Genomic DNA, 14454 nt, shown 5'->3' on the forward strand with positions numbered 1-14454 from the left:
TCCTAAATGAATTCGAATGTTCGAGAGGTTCAAATTAAAGATTCTCATCAGTGTGAGATAATTTGTCATTATTTTCTTGCAAATAGTTGTTAGAAGTTAACTGATCAGCCTTATTGCCAATGCATTGGGAATTCGAAAATTCAACTCCAATGCTTGCAATACAACATGCCAATTCAGTAAGCTTCACATCCAAAAATCCTTAGATGAAGGGAATGGATGACAAGTTATAAACTACAGTTGTTTTACTGTATATGGAATCTGTTATCACATCTTGTCCTATCTTAGCAATGAATAAGGCATTGTATAAATATGTTCTTCATGTAAATGAACTTCAAAATTGGAGAATGCAGCATGTGGCGTTAACATATTCATTACAAAAAATCATGTTCACAATGGAACAGTGCTTTTTAGTGAGTTTTTACATTGCATCTTCTTCCTACTTCTGTGTTAATCTCCAACAAAGCATGGCCTACATATTCAAGTTGGAGAATATTATGAACGAAAGCAACAGACATCAAATGAAATGATCATACAAATAGCTATTGAAATTTCCCCAGTAGCAGGGCACATTTCCCATCCTTTTAATTTTAAATCAAATGCAAGTTCTGACTTGAAGGAAAACCAAAGTATGTGAACAGGAACCACAATTCAATATGGAACCAGTACAGATAAAAAGATGATATTCATACGCATAGATGTCTATCAAGTCTCTCTCTCAATCTGCACGGTGATATGCCTAATTTTGTACTCGTTCTCAATATAGGCTTTTACCCTATGAAGAACCATTTCAGCATTTGCATCTGCCAGAATCCTCACATGGCATGCAAGTAAGACTTTCCCAACTGTAATGGCCCATATATGTAGTTCATGCACTGTTAAAACACCAGGAATTGAACACAGCCCTTCTTCAAGCTCCCTAGCATCTATCTCACGAGGTGTACTCTCCATCAAAACCTCCAATGCACTTCTCAACATCTTTATAGTGGTTCCCAGTACAACTAATGAGAAGAAAAGAGTACATATCAAATCAATAATTTGCAATTGGGGATATATCCAAATGATTGCTCCTCCAATCATGACACCAATGCTTTGAATCAAATCCCCCAAAACATGAAGATAGGCACCTTGCACATTTATATTGAACCCTGAGTGACCATCTTTCTCTTTCCCTGCCACATCATGATCCAAAGTAACATTATCCTCCTCTGAATGGGCATTATGATCATGAGTTGAATGCTCGGCCCTTTCTACATCATGAAGCAAAGGTTCAGACAGCTCTGTTTTGTCATGATCATGATGACCATGTTCGTGAGCACCGCATTCATGGACATCTTTGTGCTTATGGGCATGTTCATGAGCATGCTTAACTTTAGGATTATGGTCGTGCTTAGCCTTCTCAACATGATCATGCCCGTGATTATGATGATCATGCCCTTTACTGTGACTGTGGCCATGACTATGATCATGATCATGGCCATGACCAAGCAAGAAAATCATGATAATATTTACAAGAAGTCCAACTGTAGCAATAGCAAACATAAGGGCACCATGAACTGAAACCTTATCATGAAGCATCCTGTGAATGGCACTCCATACAAGAACCCCCGTGAGAAGCCAAATGAGTTGAATTGACACAAGTACCCCCAAAATCTCAATTCGATGAAACCCATATGACTGGCGAGGTGTTGCTTCCCAGCTCGATGCCCATATTGAGAAGAGAGATATTGCAAACCCTGCCACATCTGTTAGTAAATGGGCAGCATCAGTCATAACTGCCAAGCTGTTTGCTTTGATTCCTCCAACAAGTTCTACAGTCATGAAGATTACGCAGAATATCACAGCTGTTGCAAGCTTTCTAACCGAAGCCTTCCTCGTCTTCTCATCTGCAGCACGGTTACTTATATCTGCAAAACCACAACCTGTGCTACAATTCATGGTGACTGTAGTTGGCCTCATGAATAAAGGTGTTTCAACGATCAAATCATTTCCTTCATTCTGCTCATGCACAGATTCAGAGTAGATACTTGTCATCTGAAGAACACCATGAAAGGGTCAGCCCACAACATAAATTTCAAACAATTAATCACATTAGATTTCTGCAATTCGATATTTGTTTCTGAATTCAATGTGTATACTTTTTAGCACCAAAGTTTCGGATCACACTCTGTGATTCTCTTACATTCCGTGATTCTCTTTCATTCTCATAATAGATCACAGAGTGTGATCCAAAATGTTGATGATAAATAATATGCACAATTGAATCCAGAAACAAAATTCAATATTATACATCTCAAAGACCCAACCAAATGAAAATTTCAAGTATTCCTTAATATCATTTCACTGACACCTCTTAGATTCAATGTAGAAGGGGGAAAACTGAAGAATAGGTAAAGAAGAGTCAGCACAGTCTTTTGGTCTTTTTCTTTTCTATTTTTATAAGAACAACATATCCAACTCCAACATGTGGAGCTTATATAATGGAACAACCTTGGTCATGGCAGATTATATGCAACAGAAGCTAATTCAAACCTGACCAAGCAAACCCTCACGAGGAGCACAATAGCTGAAACTATTTTGCATGGATGCATGGATGATATGAGTCCTATAATTCTCAGGTTGCCATTATAATCTGCCTTTCAACAACAAGCACATACTAAGGGCAGGTTTTGGTGCGGCTGTTAAGCTTATTTTGGCTGGTTGCTGTTGTTCAACATTTTTAGCAGTAATTTGGGAAGCTGGTGGTCCCAATTCGTGGAGCTGGTGGCTCTATGATTATTGATTTTTGCTGCTTATTTCTTATCAAACAGCTAAATTAGAGTATGAAAAATATCTTGTGGAACCATATGTCATTTTTTTCAATAAGCAGCAGCTGCTTATTCCTGCCCCCATTTTTAATAGCTTAGGTTAGGTCTCCCTTATCGTTTTCCTATGATTGAAAAATAGCATGAGAATACTCTAATTACTTAAATTTAAGCACAAATTACACATTTAGACAGCCACATAAAGACGCGGGATAAGAAAACCGTTCCTGACTCAAGTTTTGAACTTTTGTATTCCAAAATGTGTGAGTTAGTGTCTAAGCCCCGAGACCCCACAGCTCAAAATCTAAAGACCCTCAAAATACCCAAACCCCTGCTACCAGCTGTAGAACGACATTACTGCAAACTTAAGAAGTAATAAGTAATCTACTATTTCGGGTATCAGTTATGCCCAGCCAACATTGTTAGTAGCAATCACTGAATCTACATCTTAGCTTGTAAAACTTTAAAAGAAATTGTCCGCTTTCTTGAAGATATGCGTAATTCTTGTTCCAGTTACATATAAGCCTAACCTATATAATGCTGAATAAAATTTGATGTCCTCTAAAACGTCAAAAATCAAATACAAGCTTTCATGGCGGATTGGGTGCAAACCAAATCCCTGGTAGTAATCTTTAAAAAGAGTACAAACATTAGTGCTAATCCAGTTTATCACATTCATTTCATCAATTGAATAGGAGCTTTATACTATGGAATTAATCTCATGCACACTTTAAGCTCATTTGATTTGAGAGAGCAGATTTTTTTCACAAGCTCACTGGAAGAAATTTTTAGAAAGATCGATCGCAGGCCGAGCTTGCAAATCCCCAACCAATCAACAAAGAAACCAAGGACAATTTCATTCAAATTAAAAAGTAAAAACTATAGGCCAACAAAAAGCGGAAGCCATCCAAGACCAGGGAATCCAGTACCATCTATGCTCATGTCAAGCATATCCATCAATACCCACCATATTTAACAACATTACAAAAACAGAGAACCTGGAATGGAATAAAATGCCCGTCTGAGGATTCTGGTAACATTTAAAACAGGTAAAAACAACTTGAAGAGGAATCCTATCTTATCTAACCTTCAAATATCAACAAAGCTTTGAATCTAGAAATTAATTGGCAAGAACAAATTCGCAGTGCACTTAATTACCTTGTCGTCTTTGTTCCTTTTCTGGAAGTGTAATATAGATGCACCTGAGTCGTTCTTGGCTTAGAAATGTCTGCTTTATCGATAGAGCTAACAATTTTTTTCTCACTCGCCAAGGTAAGCAGAGAATCGTGCAGTAACGATAAGAATATCCTAAGCACGCCAAGTTACACCTCGAGGAATTCAATTTAATACGGCTGTAAAATCATATCTACGGAACAAATATAGAATGCCTACCGAAAATGACTTCTGCTTTTTACAGTACTAAATGTAGTTTTTCTAAAACCATTCTTATTAAAACATTTTTATTAAAAGATGAGTTAAAATAAAATAAGTTCGATGATTCCAAATTTTTTTCAATGTAGAATTGACCTTTCTAATTATAGATTATAATACTTCTATTGTTTTAGAGTATATATTGTTGATTTTAGATGTTAAATAGGAAACATATGAATTTAAAATATACTAGATACAAAATATTGATATTGATGTATTGATAATGTGTATAATATTTTAAAAAATAAAAAAAATACTTGGATGATGTTTGATGGGTGCACATTCTCAATTTCTTTTTCGACTATTCTTTTGGACATTGTTCAAGACATGCTTAGAATTTGACACATGTCTATTACATTGTATTCACCTAAATAATATTGACTAGCTACATGTTCAACAAACACATTTTGACTAGTGTTTTCCATGTTGTCCAACACATTTTTAGAATTTGATTCATGTCGTTTTTGATATTAACTTTGAGAAATTATGTTCATACAATTGATTAGGTCCCCCTTTTTAATTCAAAATATCATGTTATTTGAATTTATTTAGGGTACAACTTTTTTTTGAAACTTTTTCTTTTTGTTGCCTATCATTCCACATTTACTACAAAATATTGTTTAGGTTATAATGGCTTTGACCTTCTCTGACCTAGCAGTTACTGTTGTTGTTAGCTGCTGGTGTTGGCGTGAATGGCTCCTACGAGCAAACGTCCGTGCAAATTCGTCCCCAAGGTGTTTCACAAGGTAATTCCTCCCCTGATGTTGTGCATAATGTGGAAGATTTTGACAGTACTTGTGCATGGTTTGAACAACAGACCTTGATAGGCTATTTTTTTGGTTGCACTCCTTCCGAAAGCATGCTTCGAGAGTGGGTCTCCAAGGTTTGGACCCCCGAGGGTGTTCATCTTGAGGGGTTTCAGAGTCCTACCAAGGTTTTTTTTTTTTTTTTTTTTTTGGTTCCATTTTGGCAACCTTGGCTAGGTTGAACATGTGTTCACTTGTGGTTCCTGGTCTGTTAGGTCTTCCCTTTTGGTTTTTCAGTGTTGCTCTTAAGACTTTACTATCTCCAACAACTGCAAGCTTAAGGTACTAGTTTGGGTTGAGTTTCCTAGTCTCCTAATATCATGTTGGTCATTTTTGCAAGCTATTACACAAATTGTCGACAAGGTGATTTGCCTTGAACTTAAGAGGTTTTTCAACACTCACCCTCAGTGAAGGGTTTGTGTGGAGGTCGACCTCTCTTGTACCTCAAGGAAATTATTACACCGAGAGGCATTCTATACAATCACAACATGAGAATATGCCAAGATTCTTTGTCAATAAAAAAGAATTGGAAGCGGTTACAAACTTCCAAATTAAATATTAAAAAAGAATTCTCGAAATAATAGCTGGCCGAAATAATAGGAAGCCAAATGGAGGCTGAAATAATAGGCCCGAAATAATAGGGCCCGAAAAAGTAGGACCCGAAAAAATAGGGCCCGAAAAAATAGGGGCGAAATAATTTCAATATGATTTTTTTTTTGTTTAGTATAATTTTGCGTGCACATTCATGCCTTTTTTTTGCGGGGAGTGGAGGAATTTGAAACAAATTCGTGGAATGTGAAGAGACGTCTGTTGGGGGATATGAGAAGCCTCTTAGAAGTTATAAAACCAAGGCTCCTCATTTCATTTTCATTTTATGTTTTTGCAGGAAGGAAGAGGTGGAGGTTATTGAAGGATTAGATTGGAGTTTTTGAATAGGAGTAAATTGAAATTTTGGAGTAACATTTTTGTAGGTGAGATTTCTATTTTTTATTTACATTTTCATTTAGATTTAGATGTAGATGTAAATTGAAATTCAAAATTAGTTATAATATTCTACTTTGATTTAGATTTCAATTTTAATTAATTTCATTTAGATTTAGAATTCTGTTCATAACTATTTAAGCTTGCATTTAATAGTTTAGTCTTGCATGTTTGATTTAGATTTAGATTTGTATTCAAAATCTATTTGATTTATATATTTTATAATACTTTTCATTGTTAATGGTGCTTGACGAGAGTGTTTTAGGGGTGTCTTCTTTTCTATTTCTGAAATATTTTGGTCCAATATGTACTTTCCTAACCAGATCTATCCATTTTCTTTTGATTCATGCATGGAGCTTCCTGATGCTATTAGCGTGTTGCTGGGACTGAATGGGAATGGATTAAAGGTAAACGACTGACTCTGGATCTGGATATGCATTTGGAATTGGCTCTGTTGTGGCTCCAATTTATAGGTTCCTTCCTGCTACCTATTCTTTCAGTGGTTTAAATTGGTTAAGTGCTGATTGAGAGGTTCTGGCTCATTCCCACCGGCTTGTAATTTTGTCACGATGTCTAGCGTATGGCATTTTGATGGGGTTCTTCATTGGAAAATGGTGCGGATAATTATGTCAATGTTGAACGACTTGTCCAATGTGATAATTTCTCTGGATATAGAGTGCGGTCATGGTGATTTTCTTAGCAATACAATTGAAAAAAAAGGGAAATCTGGTATTAACACAATGTTATAGGAAATCTCTGAGCAGAAATGCTTATAAATACAGTCAAATTTATTTTTTAACTCATAATATCAATCTCACTTTTTCTTGTGCTCCTTTAGTCTAAGAAAGATAACGGATTGGAGGAACAAAATTGCTTCTGTAACAGTAGTTGCAGGTGCAATTATTTTAGCAATTTTGGGCATTCTAACTGTTCGTATGATGGGTACTCATGTTTTAGTTCTTAGATTATGTGATTTGGTTGTATTTAGAGTCTTTTTAATAATGTTTGAAAGTACTATTAAATATAATAATAAAGATTAATTTAATGTTAAATATAACATGCTACAACACTTATCAAAAATATCAAAAACACAATTGCTACAACAAAATGAGAATGGGGAAAAAAAATTCAATTTTTGTATTAATTCGTCTTCTTAAAATAGATTACAATTGCCATATTTTATATTGAGAAATGCCTCATATGGACTTTCACATGCTTATTTAACTACACTACAATCAAGACTAACTTTGTACTTAATCTAATTTTATCGAATGAGACTGGCCCAAGATTCCTACGTAACTGCTGTTATAACAAACATAGACAGCTGTAGAACTTGTGATTAATAATTTATAACTACTTGATTCTCCCTATTTCATGCGTAAATTCATGATTCTAAAAACTCAAAGTTCAAACTGCATGTTACATTCTCTTCCTTATTCGGTGAATTGGTGCATGGAAGAGACAAAACACTGAAAGAAATTACTCTTTTCTTATTATTATTGTTGCTGCTATTTTTAATTTTTTTATAATTATTGTTAGTCTTGATGTTGTTTTTAATTTTATTATTACAAATATTGATTATTAATATCTCTGAGTTCATCCAGAGAATAGTACTAAATCTAGAAAAACTTAGTAATAACAGTTTGAGATAACTACAGAAAGTTTTTATTTTCACAAATATTCTCTTTCTTTTGAAAATCTGCTATTATTTTGGTAATGAATTGTAAAGTAGAAAGGAAAAACTTTCTGTAAATCTTTTTTGGTTACTGTTTCGCTTGCAATTTTCATTTTATATGAAAGTTTATTATTTTTTCAAATCTTAAAAATAAATATTTTTATATATGTAATTTTATTTTATTATTAAAATAATAAGATTTTGGAGGTTGTAAAATATTGAAGTTTAGAAATTATTTTAGATTTTACAAATGAATTTTAACATAATATTTATATTAAAGAAAGAAAAGATAATAAAATTGTTACTTAAATCAAATATAAAAATTATAAAATTTTACCTAAATTTATTAATTGTATAAAAAACTGTTAAAGATAATTAAGTTCTATTAAATGTACTTGATTTTATATTATAGAAATACAAACAAAAATTATAAATTGGGACAAACTTTAGAAATGAAGTCAAATTTAAAGAGAGACAAATAACATGAGGTGATGTGTGTGTGTGTGTGTGTGTGTGTGTGAGAGAGAGAGAGAGAGAGAGAGAGAGAATTAACATGAGGCGACATGATAGAGAGAAAGAGTGACATAAATAACATGATGCAATGTGTGTGTGTGTGTGTGTGTGTGTGTGTGTGTGTGCGTGTGTGTGTGTGTGAGTGTGTGTGTGTTTAAGAGAGAGAGAGAGAGAGAGAGAGAGAGAGAGAGAGAGAGAGAGAGAGAGAGAGAGAGAGAGAGAGAGGATAACCTTAGAGGGGGTAGAAGGAAAAGGGGAGAGGGGGAGAGATGAGCCATGGAGAGAAAAAGCATAAGAAGGGTCCAAAATAGATGGAGATGGAGATGGTGGAGAGAGAGAGGCCATGAGAGAGAGAGAGAGAGAGAGAGAGAGAGAGAGAGAGAGAGAGAGAGAGAGAGAGAGAGAGAGAGAGAGAGAGAGAAGGGGAAGAGGGTGAGAGAAATGAGATAGAAATACATAGAGCATTTTAGAGATATATAAACATGAAGATGGTGTGTGTGTGTGTGTGTGTGTGTGTGTGTGTGTGTGTGTGTGTGTGTGAAAGAGAGAGAGAGAGAGAGAGAGAGAGAGAGAGAGAGAGAGAGAGAGAGATCACATGAGGTGATGTGGTAGAGAGAAAGAGTGAGACAAGGGGAAGAGAGTGAAAGACATGAGGTAGACATACATAGATGTAGTGAAAAATAAGGAGGGAGAAAGAGTGGGGTGGGGGCACCCAGGGCATGGGGGGGGGGGGGGGGGGGTTGGGCAGGGGGGGGGGAGAGAGAGAGAGATCACATGAGGTGATGTGGTAGAGAGAAAGAGTGAGACAAGGGGGAGAGAGTGAGAGACATGAGGTAGACATAGATAGATGTAGTGAAAAATAAGGAGGGAGAAAGAGTGGAGTGGGGGCAAGGGTGGGGAGAGAGAGAGAGAGAGAGAGATGATTAGAGGGGGCAGGAGATGTAGATATATAGAAGGGGAGTAGGGAGAGATGAGCTAAATAAGAAAAAGAATATATAAGGCCCAAAAGAGATGTAGACAATGATGGGGAGATGAAGAGTATGACAGATAGTGATAGACAATGGCAATAATTATGGAGGGAGAGATGTATATATGTAGAGAAAGAGATGGACAAAGAGAACAATGTAGGGGGAGTGGGGAGGGTATACATTATTGGGGGGGGGGGGGGGGTGTAATTATAGAATGGGACATGTGAGAGAGTGTGATTACAATTAACCCTAACTCTAAATTATAATTATAATTTAGAGTAATAATATTTATTAATTATAATTTTATCAGCTATAATATGATTAGTAACCCAAAAATCATCTTAACAGCAATAATAACACAAACCCTAACTCTAACTCTAACTCTAACTAGATAATTCTAATTTTAACCCTAACCCTAACCCTAACCCTAACTCTAACTCTAACTCTATCTCTAACTTTAATTCTCCCCCTAACCCTAACCTTAACCCTTTATAATCCTAAATCTAATGCTAATTCTAACCCTAACCCTAATTCTAATCCTAACCCTAGCCCTAACTCTTACCCTAACCCTACATCTAATCAAGTAACTTTAACCTTAACCCTAATCCAACCCTGATCACAATTCTATCTCTAACTTTAACTCTTACTCTAACTTGAACCCTAACTCTAACTCTAATTCTAACTCTAACTCTTATATGAACACTAACACTAACACTACCTCTAATTTTAACTCTAACTCTAATTGTAATCCTAACCCTAATGCTAATCCTAACCATAACCCTAACACTAACCCTAACCCTAACCCTAATGCTAACCCTAACCATAACCCTAACACTAACTGTAACCCTAACTCTAACACTAATTCTAATCCTAACCTTAATTCTAACCGTAATATAACCCTAACTCTAACTCTAACTCTAACTCCAACCCTTATTCGAACTCTAATTCTAACTCTATCTCTAACCCTAACCCTAACTCTTATTCTAACCCTAACACTAACCTTAACTATATTTGTAACCCTAATTCTAACCCTCACCCTAATTCTTACCCTTACCCTAAACCTAATTGTATCTCTAATCCTAACTATATTTCTAACCCTAATTCTAACCCTAACCCTAATCCCAACTCTAACTCTAATTTTAAACCTAACCCTAACCCTAACTCTAACTCTAACTCTAACTGTAACTCTAACCCTAACAAGAACCCTAATTCTAATTCAAACCCTATCCCTTACCCTAATTTTCATCCTAATGCTAACCCTAGCTTTAACTCTAACCCTAACCCTAACCTTAACACTAACCCTAACCTTAATTCTAACCTTAACCCTAACCTTAACTCTAACACTAACCCTAACCCTAACTGTAACACTAACCTTAACCATAAACATTAATTTGTCCCTAACTCTAACCCTAAATCTAACTCTACCATAATTGGACTCTATCCATAACCCTAACCCTAACTTTAATCTTGGCTCAAAACTTTTTCCTAAGCATAACTCTAGAACCTTAACCCTTACTCAAGCCCTAACCCTAACCCTAACCCTAACCTTGGACCTACTATAACCCTAACCATAACCATAAGTCTAACCCTAACCTTAACCATGAGCATAACTCTAACCCTAAACTTAACCATAAACATAACTCTATCCCTAACTCTAACCCTAAATCTAACTCTACCATAACTAGACTCTAACCCTAACCCTAACCCTAACTTTAATCCTAACTAAAACCCTAACCCTAATCCTAAACCTAACCTTAACCCTGACTCAAACCCTAACCCTATCCCTACAATAACCCTAACTTGAGCCCTATAATAACCCTAACCCTAACCGTCACCTTAACCATGAGCATAACTATAACCCTAAATCTAACACGACCATAATCGAACTCTAACCCTAACCCCAACCCTTACTTTAATCTTGACTCAAACCCTAACCTTCACTCTAACCTTAACCTTGACTCAAACCTTAACCCTACCCCTACTATAACACTAACCCTAACCATAACCATAACTCTAACCCTAACCTTAACTATGACCATAACTCTAACCCTAACCTTAACCATAAACATAACTCTAATCCAAACCTTAACCATAACCATAACTCTAACCCTAACCTTAACCATAAACATAACTCTAACCCAAACCTTAATCATAACTCTAACAATAACCATAACCGTAACTCAAACCCTAACCCTAACTCCAACCCTAACCCTAACCCTAACTCCAACCCTAACCCTAATGCTAACCCTAACCCTTATTCTATCCCTAAGGTTAACATTAATTGTAATGGTAACTTTGTCCCTAACCATATATCTATGTTTGACTATAACATTTTACATTACAATATGCCAAAAAGAAAATTACTTTTTTTAAACCATAATCCTACCTCTAACTCTAACCCTAAATATAACCCGAACTGTAAATCTAACTCTACCATAATTAGACTCTAATCCTAACCCTAATCCTTAGTTTAACCTTCACTAAAACCGTAACCTAATCCTAACTCTAACCTTAACCCTGACTCAAAACTCTAACTCTAACCTTAACCCTTACTTTAATCTAGATGAAAATCATAGCCCTAACCCTAACCTTAACCCCAACTCAAACCCTTACCCTAACCTTAACCCTGATGTAACTCTATATACAACCCTAACTCTAAATATAAACCTAACCTTAACCATCACCCTAAAACTAACCCTTTCTCTACCCCTTTCTCTAACTCTAACCGTGAATCTAATTTTAACCCTAACCCTAAGCCTAATTTTAACCCTAATTATAACCCTAATTTAAACTCTAACTCTAGCCCTTATTCGAGCTCCAATTCTAACTCTACCTCTAACTCAAACCCTAACTCTAATTCTAATCATAACCCTAAGTATATGTTTAACCTAAACCCTTATTCTTACCCTCGTCCTTTCCTTAACCCTAACTCTAACTCTAATTCTAACCCTAACTATATTCGTAACCCAAATTCTAACCCTAATCCTAACATTAACTCTAACTCAAATTCTAAACCTAACCTTAACTATAACCCTAACAAGATTCATAATCCTAAAAATAACCCTAGCCCTAACCCTAATGCTAATCCTGACTCTAATTGTAACTCTATTCTTAACCATAACTCAAACCCTATCCATAACTCAAACCCTAACAATAACCCCAACCCTAACACTAACCCTAACCCTAACTATAACTCTACTCTTCAATATAACATTTTACGTAACAATATGCTTAAAATAAAACTGAATAAAACTGATGCAAATAAACACCATATATAGAATTAAAAAATAAAATATTCAAGAATAATTTTATAGTAAGTTTACACTATTACATTTTTATAGTAAGTTTATACAATTGTATTTAAAAAAATAATAATAATTCAGCAATTACCTTAAAAAAAAAGAAAAAAATTTAAAAATACTTTTCCTATTGCGCCGCGATTGCCACTAGCTTATATATACCTCTATATATATTACGCTGAGAGTAATCGTACTCGAGGTGCCTATTTTCATTTTCATAAATCCCAACTATGATTAAAATAACCTTGGGATTAAATGAAAATAGGCGCCTCGAGAATGATTACTCTCGGCATAATATATATAGAGGTATATATAAGCTAGTGGATATTTAGATTGGTAATACCACCTTCACCCAGAAGGTGCTTTATCTCAATCTTTCAAACACTTGCTATCGCTACCAATCTGTTGAGAACAAGATTAGGGATTGTCCCTTACTCAAGTGCAATGAGCAACTAGCTAAAGAGGCTAAGCCTACTGAGGTTGCAAAAAAAGATGAATGGACTACGATTATTAAGAAGGGTAAAAGTAACACTACTTATAAAGAAGACCTCTCCCATGATAATGGTTGGGCTACCTTTACCATAGCACCACCAGTTTCTCTAGTTCCTTTTCTAATGCCACCACCTATTTCAAACCTTGAGGCTCAAGGGATGGTGGGCTCTATTGGTTCAGAACCTTAGGCCTCTTGGATCCATGCATCGCAAGCAACTTCCATGATTTCTACACATAACCTTCACCATTCTTGTAGCTCGTAGCCCAGATGGTTGAAGTGATCATTCTGATGGAGGGGAGAAAAGGAGGATCATCTCCCTAGGAGACCCCTCTCTTGACTCTTCCAACATGTTTTTCCATAACAATTTGTCCTCTCTGGGGGATGAGAATCACATGAATTCTTTTGCACGATGAATTTTCTATCATAGAATGTGCAAGGGCTCACATAGCTCCCTTGAAAATACTATGTTTGTGATACTAGGCGTAAGCATGGTAACCTAGATTTCCTTTGCCTTCAAGAGGTCAAAATTGTTGGGTTTCTTCTCAATGTAATATGTCATGTGATTTGGCCGAATAGTGGCCTACTTTCTTCCTAGCATGATTAGGATGGCCAAGATGGTGTTGTTACTCTTCTCTCACCTCACTTAATTTCCTCCATTAGTTCACATGGTATTGATCCCATGCACAAAAAGGTTTGGACTTTGTTGCTTTTCAAAATCTTTCTTTTGGTATCGCTAATGTTTATGCTCCCAATGATGCAGTTCATTGTTCACACTTGTGACATTTGATGATAGATCATTTGCCACCTGCCACTTGGGTTTTATGCAAGAATTTCAATATGGTTGAGTTGGCTACTAACAACTAGGGTATTTTTCCTTTTCGGTGATCAACTAGGGAGAGAGAAGCTTGGTTTTACATATACAATAAATTGGGCATTTTTTATATCCCAATACTAATTGTCGTCATCCTTGTGGGGTTTGGCATACTTGGTCCAACTTTTGAGTTGGTTCTGACAAGGTTTCTAAAAGGCTTGATCATACCATGATCACAACTCAATCTTTCTTTTCATTCTCTAAAGATAGGGAATTACTTGTCACTCTACTGATAGATGTGCCTCTCTCTGACCATTTTCCCATCTTTTTCTCCATCATTTAGCAAATAAGTCACCCCCATACTTGCAAGACGCAATTATTTTTGAATACATCTTTATTGGCTCATGCCCCCACCTCTACTCATATTTGTGTATCTAGAATATTGAGCCTCGACCCCACTCACATGTTGGGTGGATTTAATGGTGGAATGATGTCATCACTTGTATTGTGAAGTTCCTTCGCATTTACAACAGACAACTGGCTAGGTGCTGTTGGAGGTCTTATAAGGCCACCATTAAAGATATCAGTACTGCCTCTAAAGCCCTTGCCATGAATCCTTTCAATACATATTTGCAAATTTGGCTCACCACCCTTCATCACTAAAAGAAAGTTGTAT

At 35.8% G+C, this 14454-nt stretch overlaps 1 protein-coding gene across 1 annotated transcript; it reads right to left on the reverse strand.

Annotated features, from left to right (window-relative positions):
- Positions 1 to 540: 540 nt before the first annotated feature.
- LOC149531555 (metal tolerance protein A1-like) lies at positions 541 to 4252 on the reverse strand. The gene is made up of 2 exons (XM_089809515.1): positions 3960 to 4252; positions 541 to 2031 (listed from the first exon to the last, which is right to left on the reverse strand). Exon 2 carries the CDS (start codon positions 2029 to 2031, stop codon positions 703 to 705), a length of 1329 nt encoding a protein of 442 aa, XP_089665641.1. The 5' UTR covers positions 3960 to 4252; the 3' UTR covers positions 541 to 702.
- Positions 4253 to 14454: the final 10202 nt, after the last annotated feature.

This window comes from Cupressus sempervirens, chromosome 11, assembly GCF_028749045.1.
Source record: "Cupressus sempervirens isolate cs-2001-9-10 chromosome 11, ASM2874904v1, whole genome shotgun sequence".
Lineage (NCBI taxonomy): Eukaryota > Viridiplantae > Streptophyta > Pinopsida > Cupressales > Cupressaceae > Cupressus > Cupressus sempervirens.